Source organism: Cotesia typhae, unplaced genomic scaffold, assembly GCF_013202065.1.
Source record: "Cotesia typhae breed Kobodo isofemale line unplaced genomic scaffold, CoteBio_Ctyphae scaffold_13, whole genome shotgun sequence".
Taxonomy (NCBI): domain Eukaryota; kingdom Metazoa; phylum Arthropoda; class Insecta; order Hymenoptera; family Braconidae; genus Cotesia; species Cotesia typhae.
Window position 1 is genome coordinate 4,254,464 of NW_027423774.1, and position 26,466 is coordinate 4,280,929.

The 26,466-nt window shown below is 25.8% G+C and overlaps 1 protein-coding gene across 5 annotated transcripts; it reads left to right on the plus strand.

Annotated features, from left to right (window-relative positions):
* Positions 1 to 128: 128 nt before the first annotated feature.
* LOC141534759 (uncharacterized) lies at positions 129 to 26,058 on the plus strand. Of its 5 annotated transcripts, none has more exons than XM_074254318.1 (8): positions 129 to 2,547; positions 14,856 to 15,364; positions 16,412 to 17,018; positions 17,967 to 18,506; positions 21,736 to 21,858; positions 23,568 to 23,706; positions 25,288 to 25,447; positions 25,515 to 26,054. In XM_074254318.1, exons 2-8 carry the CDS (start codon positions 14,862 to 14,864, stop codon positions 25,606 to 25,608), a joined length of 2,166 nt encoding a protein of 721 aa, XP_074110419.1. In that variant the 5' UTR covers positions 129 to 2,547; positions 14,856 to 14,861; the 3' UTR covers positions 25,609 to 26,054. The 5 variants fall into 5 exon arrangements, with proteins under 5 accessions (XP_074110419.1, XP_074110420.1, XP_074110422.1 ...); XM_074254317.1 differs by lacking the exon at positions 129 to 2,547 and adding an exon at positions 12,572 to 13,526 and having other exon boundaries at positions 25,515 to 26,053; XM_074254319.1 differs by lacking the exons at positions 129 to 2,547; positions 25,288 to 25,447 and adding an exon at positions 12,562 to 13,526 and having other exon boundaries at positions 23,568 to 23,717; positions 25,515 to 26,058.
* Positions 26,059 to 26,466: the final 408 nt, after the last annotated feature.

Genomic DNA, 26,466 nt, shown 5'->3' on the forward strand with positions numbered 1-26,466 from the left:
AATGAAATTTTAAAGCGAAAATTTTTATTAAATCTATTTTTTTTTTTTTTTATGTATTACTTCAAAGTTATTAAAAAAATTAATTTAAAAAATATCATTTCCACAAAAAAAAAAAAAAAAAAAAAAAATACGGACTAGATTGATGATCTTTAACGCTAAAAATTCTTTTTAGGCTAATAAATAAAAATGGAGTTGATTCTACAAGTTTCTTGGCCGCTTCCAGGATTATACATCATCCGGGTGGATGCGTGGGTGCGCATATTACGCTCAAGATCTTGACCATTAAAATTGATGAGCATTCTGGTAACTAACAAACAGCATTAAGAGTAAAACGATTTAAAAAATCAATAAAAATAATTTATAAAAAAAAAATAAGTCACAAATTGTTTATATTTGTGCTGAAATAATAAAGTACATAAATGTCGCAGTATAGTAGTACAAACTAGGAAGAAAAGTTTTATTATATATATTTGTAAATGTTATCAGCGATGTTTACACTGCGTTGTCAAGACAACAAACCGCGATAAGAGATTTTAAAATTTAGAAAAAAAAAAAAAAAAAGAAAGAAATAAAACTATGATGAGTTTGAGATCTAACGATCCCGAGAGCCGTTGTTACTCTGCCGAAAAGAATAATTCAATCATATGTATACAGAGATATTTATTTATACAAGTATAAAAAGGAGCCTTAAGTCTGAATAAGAGGGAATTTTTTATGACGTCGTTAAATAATTATTGACTATAAAAACAGTTTTGTGTAATTATTAATTATAATTACATATTTAGACAACAATAAACTAGGAAAGATTTATTGGAGTGTGAATTCAGAGATCATAAACCAGACACGTGTGTATTTAATTAATACTATACTTCAGGAACATGTAATGAGTTAGTGATCTCTTCTTCTTAATTTAGGTATATTACTTATTTTCATTACTCATTCTCATTACATTATGCATTATCTAATGTACTGATGTAGACATTTTTGCTATGATCTATTTATAATTAACAATTCACATTTTAATCTGTATTTATTCACGAAAAATGGGATATTATTCCATGAAAAAATTTTCTTGTAGGGTCTTACATGCCATATCAAAATTTCTGATGGCCATATGGCCTGATATGCACCCATATAATTTTTTTGTAAGACCGTATATGTCCTTATGTGAAAATTATTAAGATCATATATGCACTGATAGAAGGATTTGTTAATAGTTAAAAATATTTGTTAATATTTAATAAATCATTTATTAGAGACCACTTTTTAGTATTAAACAAATATTTTTTAATATTTAAAATGATTTATTAATATTTAATAAATGAATATCAGATTTATTAAATGCAAATAAATCATTTTAAATATTAACAAATATTTTTAACTATAAATGTGGCCATATCATGAAACTATGGCCATATACGCATATATCATGCCATATCAATGTATATAAAATCCGATATGGCCATATATATCCTGGCGTGTTTTGATATGGCAAATTGCCATATCAGAACACATATGGCCATATCGGGATATATTAAATCTGATATGGCCATATATATGTGCTGGTATGTCCTCATATGGCCTGAAATGGAAATTATTCTTATCAAGATATATATCAGATGATGTTTTAGATTAAAGAAAAAAATTTTTTTTACATTTCTAGACATTTCATGAAAAAATATTTATACAAATTTTTTTTGGACTTAAAAAAAAAATAAGATTTTTATCACAGAAAATTTTTCACGGGGTACTTTATTAGATTAGTTATTTACTTTACTGATGTTTGTCATAGTTATTTTATTTTAGAGTTGTTCATTTATTAATTAATCAAATATTTATTTTTGAATTTGAGGGCCAAATTTTTATTTTATGTTCATAAAATAAAAATTTTTATTTCTTCCAAATAATTTTGTATGCTTAAACTAACTCTCTTCAAAGATAAAATAATTTTTCTAAATCTCGGAATTAATACATTAATAAAAAGGTGATTAATAAAAATTCTTAACAGAAAAATAGAACTGTTCTATGCTAAAAAATCAACTAGACTCATTTGAAAGGCAGATAAACCTGAATTCGAGTAATAATTACAAAAACAAATACTTTACCTTTCAAGTAAACGTTAACTGTTACTCCGCAATGAATGTAAAACAAAATAAAATAATAAAATAAAGTGAACAATAAATTATTGGTCGTCAGTAATAAAAATTATAAAAAGTTATAAGAACGTGATATCAAAATCAGTATCTAGACGGCAGCATCGTCGTTATATTAACACCTTGGATCACACCTGTGTCAAGTGGGCATTGCCGTCTACACTACAAACTTACAGAAAACGCTGGCAGAGACTTTTTAGTCGTCTACAAACTAAGTTACTGTAATTAATAACCACCTTAAGTTTCGACAGTGCTCACTCACAATAACTAAATTTAAAATAATTAAAAACTGTATTGACCTCGATAAATCCTCCCGCTGAATTAACACCCGTAGTGTCACTTAAAACAAATCTTCGCGGCATTTAAAATAATTATTAATCTTATTAGTCACAAGGTGAGTCAAATATTTCATATAAATGCCTAAATTTTTAATTTAACATCAAAATTAATTAAATAAATTACCATTAAATATTTACACTCCCTGAGTAAATATTTTTCATTAAAAAAAATTTTTTTTTTCATTCCAATTCGATACTCCCGACTCACGTGTATTGGGCAATTAATTATATAATTAAACCTTCTGATTTCGAGTTTTAAGTATCAAATTTATTACTATAAGATTTTTTTTTGTCAACCACGTGATCCAGAGTCATTAAATTGCGCTAATAAAAATAATTAATTATTTCGTTCATCATTAGCGTAAACGATAAAATAAAAAATAATTTTTATTCTATTCAAACTTTAAAAATATCGTATATTTGGGTCACATTTTTTTTCCTTTTGTTCATGTAGAGGAGCTCATGTGTGTATAATACATTTTTTATATAAATATCAATATTTATTATTATTAGTTATTAAAACTCTCAATATGGATCCCAATATTTCGGATTAAATAGTTTTTAATTTTATTTGATATATACATATATTTAATATGTTTAACAACACACTTTTGGTCATATACCTGCGCATTTATTTTAATTCAATATATGATCATCGTAGAATAATATAATGCGCGAGTTTTATTTTCAAAGGGGGCCAGACATTTATATATACTCGTTTTTATACATATGTGTGTATGTATTTATATTAAAAAAATTTTTTTTTTTAGTCAAAAAAAAATTTTTTATGAAATTTTATTTTTTAGGAAAAAAAAATTTTTTTTTCGATCAAAATTTTCCTGAAATTTTTTTTTTTATGAAAAAAAAAATTTTTTATGAAATTTTGTTGTTTTAGGAAAAAAAATTTTTTTTTCGACCAAAATTTTTTTATAAAATAATATTTAATAAAATGATGATAATAATAATTTTTTCTCTTCATTGTTTTTAAATATTATTTTATAAAATATATATAGATCGTCGACAAGCTGTTTAAAAAACACACTTAATATCGTCGCACATTTTTTGACTGACTCGCGACTAAATATTAATCCGTTCACCTGATGGTACACTTAAAAGTAAACTTTATTAAATTTTTTTATTCGTTGTACAAGTATACTTACTCGTGTATACTTAAAAAAAAAAAATTAGACTTTAATCACTTATTTCACTTATATTACTCATTACTCATTGGCTATAATAAACTACAAAGAAAAAGAACAAAGTCAAAGTCACCTTACTATATTATATTGTATTATAAATCCTAATAAAAACTCCAAACCAAAGACAAAAATTTAATCGACGTCAATTAATTTGTGAGTTTAAAATACAATGTATTTGATAAATAATTAACAACGTGAGGGCTGTAATAAAAAAATTACAGAGGAATAATTTGGAAATAAACGTTCAGGTATACGGCTGATTTGAAACTATCCGTCGACCAGAAAGACGTGCGATAGCCCTCATCACCCAGATAATATTTTATTAATCATTAAACACATATTACCGTTGCTGTATATATAAGATAATGAAGAATAATATCAGGCAATAGCGATAATAATGTTTGTTATTCATTAATTATTATTGATTTTATTTAAATATTCCATAATAATAGATATCAGAGGATTCGGTTCAACTGTTTCACTTATTTTCATTTTTCTTTTTCCGAGTAATTTTGATTTTTTCCGATGCCGTCGGACGCGGTCGTGCCGTCAGTTCATTAATTAACTTGTTCTTATTGTTTTGTCGTGGAAAAATTTTTTATCAAAATATTAAATACTACGAAATTAAAAGCACAATTCGGCAGCTGAAATAGAAGTAGATTTTTTAGTTAAAAAACTCTTTTCAATATTAAATGTAATAATAATATAAAATAAAAGATTACAGGCAGACTATTGAGTTAAAAGGAAAATATACTATCTTTGGAATTAATGCAATAACAAAATTTTAATGATGAGTAGCTTTAGTTTACACAGAAAGAAAGAAAGTCTTGAGTCAAGCATAAATTTTTTTAAATTAAGAAAATCTTAAGGAAGATTGAAAAATTCTTGAAAGAAGTTAAATTTTTTTAAGCCAAAAAAATTTTTTCTTGCTCCAAAATAACTTCGGTCTTCCTTACAATTTTCTTGGTTCAAGAAATTTTTTTTTTTTGTGTGTAGATTTTATTTCTATCTAAAATGGTCATCATTACTATGTTACATATTATCGGAAAATTTTTTAAGAATTCTGTGTAAATTTCCTGAGAAAAATCTTAGAAATTATGGTGATAAAAATATGAACAATCGCTCATTCGATGCGGAATTAAATTCTGGAAATAATGTTATTGATTTTTTATTTTTTTTGATAAAAATGTCAATTTGTTATTAAAAAGTAACAAATAAAATAAAAAATCTCAGTTTTTTGTAAATAACTCAATATGTGATATTAAAAATCGAAAAAATATTTTTAGAAGAGAAATTTTCAGAAAAAAAGTCTTGACTGCCGGAACTCTAGCTTTAGAAACAATAATTTTCATTTAATGTTGAAAATAGGGTTCCTCGCAATTGCTATCGTATTTTAACACCGACGCGGCCGTGCACAGTAACAAAATTTTATGTTAAATATTAATATGTAAAAAAAATTTCAGGAATAATTAAAAATGTAAAATCGTAATTTTGGACTAGACTTTCAATATCTTCATTTTGATAATTTTACACTTAAAAATTTATAACGAGACATCGTTCAAAATCAGAAATTGACTACTTTTATACGCATTCTTTCAATGCAACATTTATTGTTAGTTTTTTTTTTTTTTATTTTTATAAAGCTTAAAATGCATTTTTTTTTATTTTTAAGATTTCTTTCCATTGTATTTCAATTATAGTTTTTAGAAACTATACAAAAATAGACTAAACGTTAGCCATTAATAATATTTTTTCGATACAAATTATTTTATTGGAAAATGATTTTGAAATAAAAAATTTCATAAGGTCTTAAAAGTTAAAGCAAGAAATTAGATATTATCTTGATAATTATCAAGTTAAATTGCTTTTAAAATAATGAAAAATATTTTTTCTTTTTTGATATTCATTGAGATAATTCTGTCAATAACTTCAAATATTTGAGAAAATTTTAATTACCTCGTTCATTTGTCGGCCGTAAATTGTCGGAAAAATTTTTTAAAACCGCTCAAATTTTAGATGCAATCTTAATTCTCGGCACAAATTTATTTAAAAGACAAAGCTTCTTTGTTTTAGATTCAAATCAGGAAAATTTTACTCGAAAATTCATTGAGGAAATTAGGTAGAGGTATTTTATATATGTGTGTAAACAGATCATGACTAATACTTAACTAATACGTAAAGCGTAACAGATGTTTTCAAATTTCGTTTAAATTTTTTCATTTGAAATTTATTTTTACAGTTTAAATATAAAATTTTTCTTTTAAATCATCAGCTTTAATTTTTTTTGCTCCACTTTGAATGAATTAATGCCTTTAAAAATAATAAAAGTTCAATTTATTTTGATTAAAATATTTATTAAGATAAAAATGATGCTTTTAATAATCAAAAAAATTTTTTTATTATTTGAATGACTTTTTTCTTACCACAAAATTAATTTGTAAAAAATTTCAATAATAAAAAAAATAAAATTGATCATTTTTAAAGTAACTAAATTTTTTTTATTAATATTTTACAATTAATTATAATTTAACACATATTTAAAAAATAAAAATCTTACTTCAAATGTAAAAAGATAATTACAAAAAAAAAAAATAAAAAAATTTTGAAAGTCAAAAATCCAAAAAATATCGTATTTAATTGAAAATAATTTAATGTAGAGTATAAAAGTTTTATATAATAATTATTTGATTTTTATTTTAAGATATTCACATATGGTCGTGATGTATATATTAATTTATCTAGCAAATGTTTGTGCATTAATCAATTACTTGTACGTATTATCACAGACTATAGTGCTCTGAAATATTCGATGTAGTGTGGTTCTGCGGTTGTAAAATAAAGACTATGTCTCATTACTACACACTAACATTTTCGGTGTTTTAAAATCTAATAAAAATAATTACCTGAATTTTTTAGCGCCATTGTAAATTAAAAATTATAAATCACAGTGCATGGTAGTAATTGTAGTAATATTAAAAATATCATAAGAATTTAAAAAGTGAAAATAATCAATTATTTGACAGCGTTCGCTTTATAATTATAAAAATAAAATTTGTGTAAGTTAAAGCTATTATGATTGTCCGATAACTAATGTGCCAGTGTCGTGTACTTACATTTATTGACGTAGAGGATAATTAAATAATGTGAGCAGCCAAGTGAATTTTAATGCCCAGGGGTATTAGACTCATGCCCAGAATTTATTTTTTATCATTCTTTCTTAAAGTGCTTTACGCATGTTTCACCGTATATGTTTAATGTAAATCTATGACTGTTTTTGGTGATTTAAAGTTTTCACTTTTAATGGTGTAAATAAAAGTATATATTATTATTATTATTGATTTATATATTTTATAGTTTTTTAGGCAGTTAAAATTTTTCTATTTATTTTTTTTTATAATTTTTACATTTTTGATAATTGCAATTTCTTATCACACGGAAAGTTTCACTTTTATCTAAAAAATTTTTTTTTTTATTTTTTTTTTTTTTTTTATTGTTTAAATGGCATAAACTACTAAAGTCATAAGCGACGAAGTTAGAACTCGATTTATTTTTTGGGCTGAGTAAAATAATATGCTCTTAAATATTGAAAATATTTATTGGTGTGTACGCCGGACGCGAACCCGGTTCAATGCTTTGGTAAGCAACGGTCGGATCCGATAGACTTTAAAAAAATTAATATCTATATTTTTTTTTTAATTTTTGACAGAATGATAATACACGGAAAAAAGAAAAATTGGAAAATTACATTATATAATAATTACAGTTTCAGATTGTAATTATTACAGATTTTATAAAAATTACATTGTAGAATGCAATGTTTACATTGAAAGCTCTGAAAATTAACATCCAAAATTTGAATTTAGTAAAATGTTATTTTGAACTGTAATTTTTCTAGTTTTTAATACGACAGGACAATTATTTTACTATTTATAATGTAATTTTTCGAGTTTTCTTTTTTTCGCGTAGGAACAAATTTGTGGAAAATTAAAAGAATTTTATCTGCACAATTAAAATTTGTCAATTGATTAATTTTTTAATATTGTTCGAAAGAAATTTATATTATTTTTGACCTTGAAAATAAGTATAGAACTTCTTTTGTATAATTATGAAAAATTTTGAAATTTTTCTATAAAACTACTGAATAATTGTCGAGAAATTTGGTACCAAAATGATTAAAATTTGATAAAATCTAAGTCAAATTTTTTAAAATAATTTTTCAGCCGTATTGACTTTTAATGATTTTTTCAATTTATTTTGGCTTGAAAAATTTGAAAAAATTTTTCAGATACAAATTTTGAGCATTGATCTCATTCATAAGTTCTTATTTATCAATAACAATTTTTTTTATCATCTTCATTTAAAAATTCTTCCCGTTTATGGAACATAGAATTTATAAACTTGTCATTTATCAAAATAAAAAAATGTTTGGCTAAATTTATAATCTAAAAAATTAGCAACTGTACCAAATATTTAAAAGGTCAACGTTCTTGAATTTTTGGACAACAACAGTGTTGTTAGATTAGATATTTAATATTTTGTGTGATAAGATATCAAGAGAATACATTACACCCTTTTCATTTTATCTTAATAAATTAAAGTACATGTTTTATTGATAAAATACAAATAAGCATACTGCAGTTTTCAAAAACAATATTTTTTTTTTTTTATTAGAGTTCAAAATTTGTTTCAATTTTTTTTTTTTTACTAAAAAAATTATTAAATTTTATTTTCTCTGAGTAAAAATAATTTATTTTAATTAAAAATATAAAATGACTACTTAAATTCTAAAACCTAAATTTTTTATTTTATTGTCTATACTACGCTACGGTTTACATCATAGTTTGCTCTACTAAATAAAAAATATTACACGGAACTAAAACGTACTGAGAATAAGTTATAAAATAAAATTTTCTTCACTTTATTTGCTCAACACGACACTTTGCGTAACATTATTAATCATACCATACACGATGAAAAATATACATCCACATATCTTTTTCTCTCTCTATATATATTATAAATCGTCACACCTTCAAATCCCTGGTATTGTAAATTTTAGTGCAATTACGTTGTAAAACAAACGTCTCATAAAATCTTTTTAAAACTACATAAACCAACATAAAACACTCAGCACACATTGTCGTCTCTTTGTTCTCTTTTATAAATTTCCACAATTTAACATTATTTAATTTATACTGAAATTTTAATTAATATTAATTGTAATAACAAACAGTTAAAAAAATTACATATATTTTAATTATTAAAATTACTAAAATTATTAAACTCCATTTAATTTTTTTAATATAAATTTTTCATTTTTTGCTAATTTATTATTATTATTATTTATACAAAATTTGTAAAATTACATTTTAATAGATGTATAAGAAGTAAATCGTGTATAAATAATGAAAAAAAAATTTTTTTCAATTTTTTTCTATTTCGCGGTTTTTCGCGGGTTGATATTTTTTAAATTAATCTAGTCATGTGGGTACTTATTTTAAAAGGAATTTTATGTTCTATAATATTTTATAATTTATAATTTATTATTATTATTATTTTTTTTTTGCTCAATAAAAATTGATTGTTATCTAAAATCGCGATTACTAAGAAATTCTGTGGAATAAGTTCTTGGACTTTTGTCCTACAAATACCGTCATCGATCACGTACATTAATATAAAAAAAATAACAAATATATATTTGTAAAAATAACAGATATACATTTATAAAATTAAAAATAATAATTATTTTATAAAAAATCGATATTTATTCGCTGATATCTTGATCCACTTGAAGATCTAACAAATGAAAGACACAAAGTCTTAAACTTTGTGTCTTTTCATACATTTATACTCATATATATATATATATATATATATATATATATATATATATATATATATATATATATATATATATATAAATAATATAGAAATAAGAATGTACGAAGTTTTGTTGACAAGTATCTTTTATGATAACGTGAATTTTTTTTACAATTTACTAGATCGTAGATAAACTAGTGACGTAACCATTACTTTTTAATAATACTTACACACACTTAATAAAATAATTAATTTAAAAAAATTAATTAAGAAAATGTTATTGATTTATTTAAAAAAATTCACTGTATAGTATAAAATAAAATGAAATATAATAATTCTGGTTAATAAAATCACTTTCTTTTTCACGAACATTAACGATCAAAATTTTAGAACGCATTACAATTTTGACGGATGTATATGAGGATGTACATTATGGGCTTGTATAAATACCAGCAGGAGGGTAGCTGATACAAGAGGGTTGTTAGCACATATGGCCGCTGTGGCTCGACTGAAATAATCATTTTAGCAGATACTTTGCTAATGTGATGATGCAGTTTTATCTCATATATTATCATGGGAAACGAGATAAATAGCGATAGTGCGCCGTTTATTTTGACAACGCTCAGGCTCACTCCCGACCTATCGTAGGCGCCTATCAGCCCTCCTATCTGAGTTTAAAAACGGCTTTATTCTTGATTAAACCAAAAAAATTGACAGTTACTTTGCTAAAAAAATTTTTTAGAGGTAAAAAATGTATTTATTTAAATTTGGTTCAAATTAGATAAAAAATTGTTAAAATAATTTTTTAAATCCAAAAATATATAAAAAAAAATTCTACAACAAATTTGGTCCTTTAATTTGATTTTCTGATTAAAAAAATTACTTTTATTATTAAGCAAAATAAAATTTATGCAGAGTCAAAATTTGAACTTTTGACTTTGGACAAAAAAAATATTTTTCAAATTTTTTCGTTAATTTTCAAAGATTTTTTAAAAATATTAAGAACATTTTTTAACAAAGTCCAAAAATCAAAAGATCAAAACTTGCTCTGAGTAAACACTTATCAATTTTTGGTGAAACAAAAAAAAAACCCAAAGATTAAAAATGAATACCTACTATCTTTAAAATCTATTTCGGCTATTGTAACTTTGTCATTATTATGTACCAAAATTTTGAACCAGTGTAGTCATACTTGACCATAAATCAATTGTGTAACAGTAATAAGTAGTGAGCATTATGAATCATGAATACAAGTCAGATGAGTAGTCTGAGTAATGCAGGCCAAAAATTAAAGGGTGGGGCAGAGCTGGGATTTAATAGAGCAAGCATCATTTGTTGACTGTCACTGCGGGTGTGCCAAATATTGGTGATGAGTCATTGGGATGCACCTAAAATGCAACAGATGCTATACATACTAACGCCAAAGTTATTCGGCTGTTTGCTCGGTTAGTTATTATTACAAAGGGGGACTGGATAAAACGCAGACAAAATGGTGGATCGCGCGAATTCGTGAGAAGTCAAACGCGGAATGTGATACAGAAGAAGTAGAGATATAATACAGGAGTTTATATATTTATATATTTATATATATAGATGTAAATGTGAAGAAGTGTCTGATAGGTTGTAGGTTTTTAAACTTAAACTACACAACAAAACACATAAAACTGTTATCTTTTTAACGCCGTTTGGCTTGCAACCTTATCATTGAATAAATAACATACCCCTCTGTGCTTAACTCTGTGTCAATCACAAGACTTTTACATTTTTACTAGTTTTTTCTCAGTTCATCCCTCGTAATTTATAGTTAGCTTTATTTTTAGCTTTCATGCAGCGCTTTTGTGAATTTTATTTTTAAAATAATTTTTATTTTATTTCTTTATTAAATTTTTAAGGATTCATTAAATTGAAGCTTTTTGGCGACTAAACTCTTAGTCATAAATTTAACTTTGATAAGCTAATCCTTCGATAAATCATATCGACAAAATTAAAAATAGAATTGCAAATTTTAAGGTCTCAGACAAATAAATAAATCATTTTACTTTTTTAAATAAAGGATTATTTTTTTATAAGTTCAGTAGTTTTGAGATGTCCACTAGATGGCGAAAAGTAGCTTGATGTTTTCCCTTCTACAGTGACAAGTTGAATAATTATATACTCTTTTAATTTACATTCCGTATCTTTACATATGGTTTTTTTTTTTTTTTATCATTATTTTTCCCTAAATAAAACATTTCACATTCTAGTCAAACTACTTAATTATTCTATTAGATAAACATAGATATTATCCAATGGGTTATGTTGTACAAACGGGAATCAAAATGTTATCATAAATATTACATACAATGTACAATCAAATTGTAACATGTAAATCATAAATATCAATAAAAGATTTTTAAAACTAAAAAAAAAAATTATGTATCTATTACATAAGTGTTTAATAATTAAAGTTACAAGATTTATTCATTTTAAATATATGATGGACATGATTTTCTGATTTATTTTATTATAAGGAAAGAGAAATGTGTTAAATAAATATCAATTAATTGATATATTTTTTTCTGTTTTGTTTTAAACTTTACATAAATATTTTAGAAATTTTTTAAGTGTAATTTTTTTAAATTAGAATTATTTATAATGTCGTATTTTAAAGCTTCTGATAGAAGAAATTTTCTGTCGAAAAATTTTATTCAATATTTATTCTAACGTATAATTATTTTTTTCAAACAATTATCGTAGGCTAATTTTTTTTGAATATTTCTCATTTGCGCTATTTTTTGTAAAATTCTTAGTCTTTAAATAATTGTTATTTTTATTTTTATTCTCCCATAAATTAATCTATATCAAATTTGGTATCATCAAAAAAGCCATAACAATAATTTATGTCTTTTTACGATTTTATATATTTTTCAATGATGATCAATTTTTTTGGAGTAGTTTGGAATAATTTGCTACTTCTAAAAATTTGTTCCGTCACATTTGTCCATTAAATTATTTGTAATTAATCCTATTATTTTCCAAATTTATTTCAAAAGTAACCCAACTATGTATAGAGTGATCATAAATATCTCAAAATCATTAAGCCAAAATTTTCGAATTAATAATTTTTTCAGTGTGCTATTTCAATAAGTAAAATTTTCACTACTTAAGTATAAGAGAGTCTTGAAAAAAAATTCTTGAACCAAAAAAATAATTTTCATTGTCTCGAATGAAGATAAAAAATTTTTGCATCAAATAAAATCAACTTAAACCAATAAAAATTCCTTGCAATAATTTTTCTCTCTAGACCAGCCATCACCGACTTCCATCCTCGCTAATCAGCGAAACAAAGTAAAAAACAAAACCAGTGACCAATAGCACAGTGGGGAGGCCGTCCAATGAGCACCTTCTCTACTCGGCTCCCGTGCATCCATTCGTCCTTTTCTCTCCTTATATCTCGGGTTTCATCGTACAATTCTCATCGCGAATATAACCATCACCCATCACAATATAGCCGCAATCATCAAAGTAGACCATTGGTCCCTTTTTTATCAATCATTTCTGTTTTATAAAATATATATATTTATTTTTCGAGTATATTTTTAAAATAAAACTTGCATCAATGACCTGACAATACAATCCAGCATTTTTCCATCCATAAAACACAATAAAATAAAATTTATATACATATAAATAATACAAACATAAAATATTTCATATTATATTATATTAACACAATTGAATATCAAAGAGCAAGCAGACACGCGACCACCACGAGAACTTCCACCTCCACATCAACACTACGCTTTTAATGTCTCTCTCTGCAGTCATTATCTCTCACCTTCTTTGAACGTACCTCAGTCCCAGCTCTTCAGGGTCTCGTCAGTCACCGTCAGATTCTCAACCCATCGGTATCGGGCTCGTTTAAAAATCCTCCCGGTGCTCTTTACAACACCTCGGAGTTGGTTTGTTGTTTTTTTACAGCAGTGTTTAAAAAAAAAGGAAAAAACACCGCTCCAATGCGTCACGCAACTATTGAGGTAATTTTTCCAATTTTTTTAACAAGAAAAATTTGAACATATTTTTTTTTTTGTCGCTGTAAATAAACAGACTGGAATTCAGAAATTTTAAAAAAGTGAATTTAAAGAGCGGAAGTTGGAGTTTGACATTACGAGCGGAAGTGACGCGTTTCTTTGGCAAATAAACCAACGTTGGTCTTGAACAATTTTTTTCGAATGACGGACAAGGTGTGTCGTATGTGTAAGATGGATGTATGTATAAAAGAGTGCCTGGTAACCAGTGTGCTGTGTACAGAGTCGCGTGTCTTTTTTTAGTTGTATTTTAGAGGAACGAGAATTAAATTGGTTAACGTTGGTGGAAAATAAAATTATTTTGATTCACTGGAGAAATTATTTTGTTAATTGCGGTAGAGCTGCGGGGGTTGGCAAGAAAACATGTTGTAAATTTTTTTATTTATAAAATCGTTTCGGTCAATATTGATTAAAAAATGTATTTATTATTTTATTTTGTTGGACACTTAGTTTAGTGATTAAAATTTAATTGTGAGTTGGGTAAAAATAGTTTGAAAGTTTTTTGAGAATTTTGTTGATAGAAAAATTTACTTGCGCTGAAAATTCAATTATTTTGAATTTTTAAAAATTTTTGTTATCCAGTAAAATAGAAAAAAATTTTTTTTGATTGATTTAAAATGATGAAATTCTTCAAAATTAGTTATTTGGTTAAAAATTATTTTTTTATCGGTACAGTTTATAAATTTAGAGAAAAAAAATTAAAATAATTGTTTAATAATGTATTTATTAAAATCAATTTCGAATTTTTGATGAAATTATCTGACAGTGCTTCTCTTTAAATAAAAAAAATTTAACAAAAGCCAAAAATCCCTCGGAAAAGTTGCTATAATTTTTTTTCTCAAAAATTTTTGTTGTAAATTAATGTAAAAATTCAAACAGAATGAATTTAACTTTGCAATTATTTTTAAAGTGACATTTTATTCCTTAACTTAAAATTTCTCGAAACTTAGACCAAAAAAAAATTTTTTTTCATAAAAAAATAATCATGAAAATTTTTTTTTAAAATAAAAGCTATTAAACTTATTTTTTAATATTACAAATATACCACTTAATAACAACTAGTCTAATTTCTTTCTTATAAAATGAGTAATTAAAATTTTTGATTAAGTTCTATCTCATAAAATTATAAATAACAATATTTTTTTAAACTTATACAAAATTTTTAATATTTTTTTTATTAAATTTAAATAATAAATAATTTAATTCTTAAAAAAAAAATTATTAAAAAAATTTTTATCAATAATTATTTCAAATGAAAATTAAAAAATGATTTTCCAGGACACAATGAAAGAAAATTCGCTGAAGCAGGAGACAAAAGTCGACTGGGAGGCGCGACATCCTGAAGAAACGTCGCCCCAGATTCCGCGAACAGCGGAGGAACAAGCTGGCGGAAGTCCTGTGAGCGCTCCAATAGTGACGACGATGCGTCGGCACGTCAGGACGATTACTACGACAGGACACATTACAGAGACCATTGCCGAGGACTCGGAACCTTCGCCAGTGTCTAGTCCGGGGGAAAATAAAAATAATAACAATAATAATAGTAGTAGCAATAATAATAACATAAATAGCAGTAATAAGCTTCTTCAGGGGCAAGGTGTTGAACACCCACACGCTGAACAGAGCTCGCATTACGCGGAACAGTCTTATATTCATCTGCCGGCAGATAACGACAGTCCTGATAGTAACCAGCAGGTTGTTTACACGAGCAACGGCGAGGAATTACAAGTTGAGACCCAGAATTCTGAGGGACATGCTATTACTTTATCACTCAAGGAACCACCTAAGTATGTTTTTTTTTTTTTTTTAATTACGAAAGATAAAATTATTTTTTCTTGTTTCGAAAAATTTTTGTCTTGAATTTTGACTTCTTGGCTAGAGAGGTCTGTACCTACGGTCGATAACTTCTGTCACCTTATTTAAACGTCAATTGCCTTTAATGAATATACAGTAATTTTTTTATATAATAGCAATTCCCAAAAAATAGAAATAGTATTTTTTTTTCTAAAAATTTTATAATTTTCTTTCAAGCATGTATTTAGAAGAAAAAAGAGTTGTTAAGATAATTTTCTTGACAGCAGTTACATTTTTCTTATTTATTTATTTATTAATTATTTTATGAAAAAATATAAAAAGTGCGGAATATCATTAAGATTTAAAAGTTTGAAAATTTTTAACTGCACGACTCATAATGCTCAGTAAATTGTGAAAAAAAAATTTAATTCGAAGTACTCTCTGATTTTTTTAATTATTTTTAGAGAAAAAATTTCTTTTTATAAAAATGAAAATTTTTGTAAAAAGAAATTAATTTGTTGAAAATTTTATTTCAACTCAGCTAAAGAAAAGTTTTCTAGATTTGGAAAAAATAAATTTTCGATGAAAATTCTCAAAATTATTCAAAACTAGAAAAATAACATTTTTCTAAATTCAAACTTTGAATGTTAATTTTCAGAGATTTCAATGAAAATTTTACATTTTACAATGTAATTCTTATAAAATTTGTAATGTAATTTTTCTATTTTTTTTTGCCGTGCAGTGTAACTGTAAAGAAATTTTTAATATTTTTACTTTTTAAAATTTTCCAAGCAAATATTTTTTCCGGGAATTATTATAAAAAATCTAGATTCAAAAACAGTAAAATAAAATTCTTCGAACAATTCCCAGCTCATCCAATAATCTTAATTTTTTAATTCAAGAACAAACTTTTAAAATTAATTCGAACAACATATTTTAAATTGAGAGTTGAATTAACAAATAAATATTTTTCTTAACGATTAATCATCTTATAAATCGCAATAAAAATTAATTTTTTATAATTAATAATTAATCTGCAGATATGCAACAGCAGAAAGACCAGAAGCAGAGCGGGTCTACGTTTACTCGGACACGACAGACGCAGGGAAGGTTCCAATGCTAGTCCAGGTCCAGAGGATGCAAGAAGATCTCCGCCGACGCCACCACCACCAGCACCAGCACCAGCACCCCCATCACCACCACCACCATCACCATCATTCCCAGTCCCATAAATTCAGCCCCCATGCCCACGAAAACGGACTAGTCACCAGTAGATACGAGTCTTCTAATTCCGAAGACTTTGAGCCGAGCGTCTCGATGGCCCAGCCAGGCTCCACAGTTCTAGGGTCGCCTTCTTATTCCACGTCCGTCGATGTCGTCAGGACGACGCAGCACCAACTCGTTTCAGGGTATCCTGAGGCGACGATCAAGTACGACGTAGCAGCCGCTGTCGCCGCTGCTACAGAGAGCATCAAAACCAGTAGTACTTACACAACTCTAGAGACAGTTGCGCTACCACCCGCTCAAACGGTCCAATATGCTCAGTACGTTCCTGAAGGCTTTCAGCATACCAGTACTTATGGATACGCTAAACCGGAAATTACTTATCTTAATTATCCTCCAGGACAATCCAATAGAAACTCTGAGGTTAAATTTTAATTATATTTTTTTTTTTTAATTATAAAAATTCACTCCCAAATTTTGATCTGAAAAATATCCAGTAGATTTAATTTAATTTTGCTGAAATTATTTTTATACCCAAAATTATTAACAAATACTCCAAATAATTTATCAAGTTTAAGTTTGTAAATATTAATTAAATTTTTTTAAAAAAATTAATTTCAGAAATTAACAAAAAATTTTAATAAAGATTAAATAAACTTTTTAATTAATAAAGATTAAATAAATGTTTTCAAGTCTTGTTGATTAATTATGACACAAAAAGTAATTTAATGAAATTAATTCCATTAATTTTATTAAAATTTTTAGAATTTTTAAACAAATAAATTATTGTACTAAAAATTTATTAAAAAATTCTACTTGTGAAAATAAAAAAAAAAAAATGTATTTAAATATTAATTCTTTATAATGAATTAAGGAAAAAAATATATATTTTTTAAATCTCTAAATACGTATTTTACAATTTTTAAAATTATTTTTATGGTGATTTTAACTATAGAAGGATTAAATTATTTAAAAGTCATCCGCGAAACTTTGTAAATTTTTTACAAACTTTTTATGTCATATAGTTATTTATAATTTGTTATCGTTTTAATTATATATTTCGTCAATTGGCTCTTTTAGCGATTTTTGTCAAAATTATATAAAAAATATTATTATTACAAGAATTCTACAAAATTTATAGGATCATTTATAATCTATCATATTGATAAATGTCTATGTTTATGGTTTTACATGTACTTCATTACTTTTCTTTTATACCTTTGTCATCTGGCTTTTGTCTTGACATTTAAATCTTCATAAATAAATAAATAAATTAATTAATTAATTAATAATTATTTTTCTTCTACAATTACAATAATAAAAAAATTATAATACATTATTACAATACTACAAAAATTATTTATTCAACAGGTCGAAGCACCAACAGGAGTATACATAAAAAACGATCCAACCTTAACATCTTCCTCATTGATCGGTGGTGGAAGAACGCAGCTGTACCACGAACAACCGGGTTCCCCGAATTCTCAAGTGACCATCTACGGAGCACCCGGAACCCCGACCTTCCAGTACGTAAAACAAACTGGAGAAACCTACTGGCAACCGGCAGGTTCATCTTCCCCGCCAACTCTGGAATACGTCCAAGGCTACCCGGGCGTAGCGACCATTTCGGCGAGCGATTCCGCGGGATTAATGTACAACGGGGGTGGATATGTAACCGCGAGCAACGGGTCACCCTCCCCGTGGGGCAGCTTGCCTGACGAAACCTTCGATGGATCTGTCATGACTGAGACCAAGGAATGCGTGAACTGCGCCGCCAACATGACCACCCTCTGGAGACGAGACGGTACCGGTCACTTTTTGTGCAATACGTGTAAAATTTACAACAAACCCAACGGCGCGAGTAGGGGAACTATGAGATATAATTCTAAAATGAAACAGACTATTGCTGCGGTAAGTTTTTTTTTAATTTTTATTATTCTGTTTTAGTTAGTTTTATTAAAAACTTATTTTTGAATAGTAATAATTACTATCGTTCATTTTTAATTATTACAACTTTAAATAATAATTTAATTATTCTTGACATCGATGTTGTTAACTAAATATAGCTATTACTATGGTATCAGGCGTCTTAATCCTCCGACAAAATATCCTCAATAAAATATCCCAAAACAATAACCCCGGACAAAGTATCGAAAATTTTTTATTCAACTTATTATTTAAATTTATCAAAAAATAATGATAATTAAAAGACAACCCTAAGAAAATTGATACAAGTACAATTTTTTTGAAACATTTTTTTCAAAATTATCACGTCGAAAAAAATCAAAAAATTTTACTAATCTGTACCAGTGTAGGGTTTTATTTATTATTGTTTATTTTACTTAAAAGACATGAAGTTAAAGTTATTCAAAAATTATTTATGTCAGTAAGAAAAAAATTGAAATTTTGAAAATAACATTTTCAATCTGCATATTAACTATTAACATTTAATAATACAAACTTTAGAATCATGATGATATTGATCATTATTATGCCAGTATTCTGAATTTTTCCTCAATTTTGTGATAATTATTATCATAAATTTCTCAGCGTATTTTTGAGTTCCAATGACTGCTAATTTTCTTCGAAATAATTTTTGTTCTTGAATCAGGAATATTTCTCCTGGATCAAGTAATATTCCTCTTCAGTATGACTTCTACAATTAATTTTACACTACTTAATCAATTTAAAAATTATTTCTTCACGAATCTAGAGTTTTAAAATTTGTTAAAAATTTGAGTTTTCAATTATTTCTCTTTAATTCTAACTTTTCACTATTAAAATAAAATTGTGTCTTTCAAAGTTTCAACCCTCAAAAATATTCTTAAAAATTATCTTTACTTAACAAAATATTTTTGGCTCAATTTTTCAACATTGAACTCAAACAAACATTTTCAATTTTTCCTCGAAATTTTCTAAAAATCAATTTTTCCTTGTCAACAAAAATCCATCACTAACATATAAATTGATTTATTAGTTCGTTAACTACTGAACTAATGACTCCTACAAACTACAAATTTCAAACTTCCACTCAGTACCCTTAAAAACTAAAGAATTATTTCTTGCCTCATCATAAAATTCATTTAACACGCTTCATTATAAAATTCAAAAGTCAATTTTCTGTAAGAAACAAAAAATGAAAGTGATCGAAAAATTTTCAAATCCATTAGAATCGTTAAAAATAAATTTGTTTTCAGAAGCGAAAATTCATTCCAAAAATATGACACATCGACATTTACTTCTACTTACATCTAAATCATAATAACTGTCATGTTATAACTGTCGTTAAATTTAAGTCCCGGGATTCCTTAAACATAAAACAAAATACTGTGCTTATACTTATATCTCCCGTTTATACATATGTTAAGAAACGACCAAGTAAAGTCATAGAAAATGTAATATCCTGGATATATGACAAAATCTTGAGCAAATAACTTTAGAGGTCACAATAAACGTTTAATTGTCAAGTGACTCATTTATATTTTCAGAGCTTATGACCGCAATTCTTTTTTAAAATAAGTAATTAAAAATATAAAAAATTTTTAGTCTCCCAAACTTTTAAAATTTCACTTAAAAGCTAAATTAAAAAATTATTATTATTGTTTTTTAATGAAATTATTGAATTAAAAAATTATATTCGAAATAAAAAATTGATCTTTGTAAAAAAAAATTTTGATAAAATTATTATTGTTATTTTTGCTATCATGATCTACGATATAGTGTCCATTTATTTGGCTAAACCCTATTTGGCTGATACCAAAAAATTGTCCATCGAGAAACGAGGCCACGGATATTTGTGCTGATAAGAGTCCGCGCTATGGACGCTTAGGGTTTGCTTCCTTTCTACTCTTGTTATATTATTATACTTATACATATACATATATGTACAGCGACAATCACACGCGATTGTACTGTACTGCGACACAACTTGACTTGGATATTATTACATTAAGTAATGTTTGTGCTCTCGAGAAGAAAACGCTCGGTTGTTATCTCAAACCAGAGCAAATATCAAAGGTCGGGACGAGGCGGGTGTTGTTTGTTCTAGTTTACTTACCTGATGACGGGACCGCACATTTTTTATTTTATTTATTTATTTATATAAAGTACATATATGCTTTCAAAAAAAATGAGGAAGAAAATCTTGGACTTTTTGTAAGAGATATATATAGGCCGATTTTTTTTTTGTGATTTTATTTGAAGTAGAAAAAAAAATTATTTTAACTAAGAAAATTAAAATTAATAAAATTTGATGCTTAGTATCTTCAAGATTTTTTTTACAATTAAATTAATGTGATTAAAAATTAGCAAAAAAATTTTACAAGGAGAAATTTTTAACAATTTTTTTTATTTTAATTAATTTTCAATACAAATTTTAAAGAGCGTCACATGTCTGCTGATTTTAGTATTTCTTTTTACAAATAACTTATTTCAGGACATAATCAATGATTTCTGTAATTAATTAACATTTTTTTTTAATTGAAAAAAAAATTAATTATTTAATTTCACGACCAACAATTTTTTTTAAGCGAAAAATTTTCTTCATTGAAAAATTGACATTAAAACAAAACTATTTTTAATATTATTAAAAAAAAAATTAAATAATTACCAAAAGAAAAAAAAATGGAGTAGATTAATTAGTAATTCATTGTAATAAATTCAAGTAGCTGGCAAGTCTTCAAAATAGAAGTTTTCAATTACTTATTAAATCTTGATAATTAAAACGACGTCTAATAAATCACAAATTTAAATTTAATACATTAAAGATTAAAGATTAAAATAAGAGAAATTCGCAGAATTATTATGCCGAGTTATCATCTGATTTGGTGACATTAAAATTTTATTCTCTATATTAATCTCCAAGTTTTATTTGATTTTACCTTGTTTATATCAAAATTATTTAAATAAATTTTTATACAATAATACATAGTAAAAAATTTTGCGTCATTGCGTCAAAAAATTTTGTGTTAAATATTTAACATAAAAATTTTTTACTGTGTATATTATGTACTCACAGAAATTATTTTCTTGTAAAAATTGTATATACTATGTAATAGAAATTGCCATTTAGCCTGTACCTTGACATCAATAATTAAAATCTCAATCTAAAATAATAACCGATGAAAAATGAAATTTTCAGAGCGGGCGACGAGCAGGTATTCAATGCGCAAATTGTAACACGAGTAACACAACATTATGGCGAAGAAATAACAACGGTGAACCTGTTTGTAATGCTTGTGGGCTTTACTACAAACTTCACAATGTAAGTTTTACAAACTTAACAATAACATTATATTTTATTATTCATTATTCATTATATATAATATACATGTTTTTATTGCTCCGTTTACAGCTGAGTTATAGTAGAGCTCGAGAGCAGAGTTTGTTTTAAAATAATTGTTTAATGTTATAAAAAGTTACGCAAACAAAGTTCGTTGAACTTTATGACATTTATTTATGGTTTTATTCCATCAACGTTTTCTTTGTTTTACTCGTTTTCTGTTTTCCTTTTTTGTTTTTCGAGCTCTCGGGTTTTGTTGTTTGAGTGTCATTTCCTTCGTCATACCGGCTAAAGACTGTAGACTTTAGACTCTACACTTTAAATATCATTATCATTATCATTATTTTGGATTTTTTGATGGAATTAAAGGGCTGGAGGAAACCTAAAATCTAAAATAAGAAAATAGAAGAGCTCTAGGATATTTACACCTACAATTTTCGATGTTTTACTTTTTTAGATACATATTTATTTTCCGTAATGTAATTTCCGGCTGACAGGTTCTTTGGCGGAAGTTATGAAAAATGTGACTCACTAACTATCGTTAAATCAAACGGTTATACTTTTAGAAATTGTCAATTGTGTCATTTCTAATCTATTTGTGTATAAAATCATTGCAAATTCTTCAGATAGTTTTTATTGCTGTTCCTAGTTTTCGTATCTTTTGATCAAAGATAAAGATTACTTAAACTAATGGATCGTTTTTAAATAAAATTGATTTAATTTTTTGGAAAAAAAATTATTTTTTTTTTTTACTAATTTAATTCATTTTTAATTTTTTTTAGAATAATAAATTTTTTTTTGCTATTTTTTTATTAAAAAATTGAAACATTTTTTTATAAAATAATTTTTGTTTTACAATTTAAATTTAAGGATTAAATTTTTTATTTTTATTTTTTAATTTGAAATTATTTAATATTAATTCCAAAAATCAGATTAAATTTAAACTTGAAATAATAGAATAAAAAATTCACATCAAAATTTTTTTTTATCAATTTTAATATCAATGTTTAATAACTCTACAATAATTAACTTCCGAATTTTTAATTGTTTAATCGATAATAAACCTATTTATTAGTTTTATCTAACACCTGTTAGATACCTTATAAAACAAGAAATAATAATATTATTGTTTTTACCGTATAAATGATTTGTAATAAAATTTACCTTTTCATCAATATCACAGAAATTCGTAAAATTTTTATATTGCCAAAATTTTCAAATTAATTCTCTGTAAATTAAACGACAGTGAATTTAAATAAAAAAAAATTTTTTTCATCCGGGATTTTTATACAAAAAAATCTAGTTTTTGCTTATTAAAAAATTATATTCGGCCCTCTACAATTTTAAACTTATGCAAAAAAAATATATATGTGTTGAAGAACTTTGTCTTATTAAGTGTATGCTCATCATCTTCAGAGTGTAAATCGATAAAGATCTCAATAAGTAATCGGCGCTTATCTTCTACATATTCTCAACCGATAACAGCCGATATATTATTATTGGACTATTTTTCTTCTCTTTTTTGCAATGAACAAAATTTACCGTGATATCTCACAATCGCAAAAAATAAACGATTATTAAAAACGTAAACATTTTTTTAATTTATCCGATAAAGCTGATAAATTATTTTTATTATAAATTAACGTTATTATTGTTAGTGTTATTATTTAATTTTTTTTTTTTAATTATAGGTAAACAGGCCGATGAGTATGAAAAAAGACGGCATCCAAACCCGCAAAAGGAAACCAAAAAATCACTCAGCAATGTCTGGAGTACTCGCAGGACCTAGCGCAGGAATGAATAAATCCGAGATGAAACCTAATTTACTCGGTGAGTCTTTGGTGAGAAATTTTTTTTTATAAATATCTAAGTCTTTAATGTATAAATAATTTTGTAAGTTCAAAATTTTGGTGACTTTTTAATTTTCTTAAAAAAAAAAAAAAAAAAAAAAACTCATAAAATCACAAAAAATAATTCCATAAAACTTTTTAAAAATTTCATATGGGATATACATTTCTCTTATCGATGTCTACAATCCGTAGTGATCCAATTGGATAAGATAATATTTGCTCTACAGTATTTATTTTTAAAATTTAATTAACTATATAAACTTGTCCGTTTTACATTCCTGAGATCAAGTATAAAAGACTATATTTATTCAATTTCAATTGAAATAAAATAAAAAAAAATATTGAATAGATAAATTAACATTATTGCATGTTACGTGTAGAGTGTTGAATGTATGATGGCGGACAATTGATTATAGAGGAGGGTCGGATACGCTTTACCATGCGCGAGTGATATTAAATGATAGCGATTGGTCAGAGTAAAATGAATAAGCGCGATAACGTGGGTCATAGCGATAATTTTTCATTGCACGCTTGCGCGGATTATCTGGCGTCTGCAATGTGCAGTAAGGGGGTAAATAATCTAAGCCGGAAAAATAAAAATGTACGGATCTATGAAATGATTAATAAGGGTTACAAAAAAGTCCCATCTGTTGTTTTTATACTTTTTATCCAAATCATCTACACAATAAAAAATTTTGCGTTAATACGTCAAAAAATTTCTGAATTAAATATTTAACATTTACTAAAAATTAGGATCATAAAAAAAAATAACAACCCATATAAGCTCATCCCGATGTTACTTTCGTCAAGATCTTTCATTTGAGTGCCCACATCAATTTTTCATATATTTATATATATTATATATATGTATATATGAAAAATATATTAAAATGCATATGGGTAATCAAATGAAAGCTCTTGATGAGTGTGACATTAATGAGAGCTTCTATTTTTAAAATCGTCAATATTTAAGATAGTACACTGCAATTTAACAAAAGTAATGATTTAATAAATCAAAATTTTAATTAATGGTCGTTCACAAGTCTCGGTAAATTATAAGGAGTGTACTTTTGGATTTTTCAAACTTTTGCAAGGTATAAAACCCAGTTATCGATACTGGCCTAGTTATTGACACAATTTTATTTTAATTAAAAAAAAAAATGAAAATCAACTCTAATAAATTAATAAATACAATTTTTGAATTATAATTGATTTTTTGAGAGCATTTAAATTTTTTAATTAGAATAAAATTGCAATTGTCAAAAAGCTAGGCCAGTTTCAATAACCGGGTCTTTTACTTTAATTATTAAATCGTTTTACTTACTAGAAAAATGAATAATTTTTTTTTTTTACATGTAAAAGATGTATGTCCTTATTTAACTTAAATTTTTTCGTAAAATTTTAATTTCAAACAATTATTAGAAAAGTAAATTTAAAAATGACTAAATTATTCATAAATGTGTGCTTTATTGTGTCTAGTCGATGCTAATTCTCATCAGTTAAATGAATGATAATAACTTAAAAAAAATCGTACAGGACTTATTTGACATAATTATTCCAGTGGATTCAAAGTTGCACATGAGCATGCTCACTAATAGGGGTGGGAGCGTTGAAAGGGTTGAGGACGATTACATGAGTACAATAACAACTCAATTGGGGCACGCGCATTCGCCGATAGCATTACCCTCTGCTGCGGTATTGAATCGACAAACTAATCTTATGTAAAAAATTTTTTAACGAAAAAGTATTACAACAACATTGTCCTAATAATAATGCTTAATTTTTCAGTGTGCCCCCATTAGAACCAATCACTATTAACAAGTCATCGGATCTGACGGTGATAACGTCAACAGCGCTGGTCTCAGATACCGACCGACCATGATCTTCTCTTCCGTCGATATAACACTCATCTTTATCGAATGCTGTTACCAAGCTTCTATCGACAATCGTACTCTTAATTTTCGTACTTACCTAAAATTAGTAACTAGGCAAACTAAATATTTAAATATTTATAAAAAATGCCTAACACTAATCCTAATATTAATAATAATACCTACAATAAATATTAAATATAAATATATAATTAGTTTAAAATTACTTAAAAATTTTTAAGAGTAAATTGTCTGACTGTTTATATAAAATAACTTAAATTTTTCAATTAATGAGATTCTACATTGTATATATATACATTTTATACATCCAAAGATTTATAATTATTTAATAATTCCATCTATACATGTATATTAATTATCTAGAGGATTAATATTGAGATTTATCAATTATTTTACGAGTTTTATGCCCGTAGATTTTTAATCAATTCAATAAGGTTAAAATAATGATAACAATTTTTGTTATTATTGTTATTAATATTATTATAATTATTGTTTAAGTCTGAAGTGTAAGGTAGCAGTAATTTGTACTATATTATGATTATGATCAATAAAATAGTTGTGAAGAAATATGGTAGCGATTATTTTGTATTCTGAATATGTAAATAAATAAAAAAGGTAAAAATAAAGAAAGAGGAGGGTAAAAAGCATTGAGCGATGAGGGAGGGTAGGAAGGTGAGAGGAAAGTCCATCAGCCTAAAAGAGCGGCTATCGTGCCGGCTTGGAGAACGCTAAGGGCTATTCCATGTTAGTCGGTCTCGCCGGTAATATTCCTTTTTTTTTATTTGTTTATTTATTATTTTTTTTTTTTTTTTTTTTTTTATTAAGAGTGGACGTTTCTCTTACGGCGC

Excerpts from the sequence above, each read along its gene's own strand:
- LOC141534759 (XM_074254317.1), top strand. The coding sequence starts at position 13,506 with ATGCGTCACGCAACTATTGAG. Across the intron at positions 15,365-16,411 it reads TCACTCAAGGAACCACCTAA|ATATGCAACAGCAGAAAGAC; the intron begins GTATGTTTTTTT and ends ATTAATCTGCAG. Across the intron at positions 18,507-21,735 it reads TGAAACAGACTATTGCTGCG|AGCGGGCGACGAGCAGGTAT; the intron begins GTAAGTTTTTTT and ends TGAAATTTTCAG.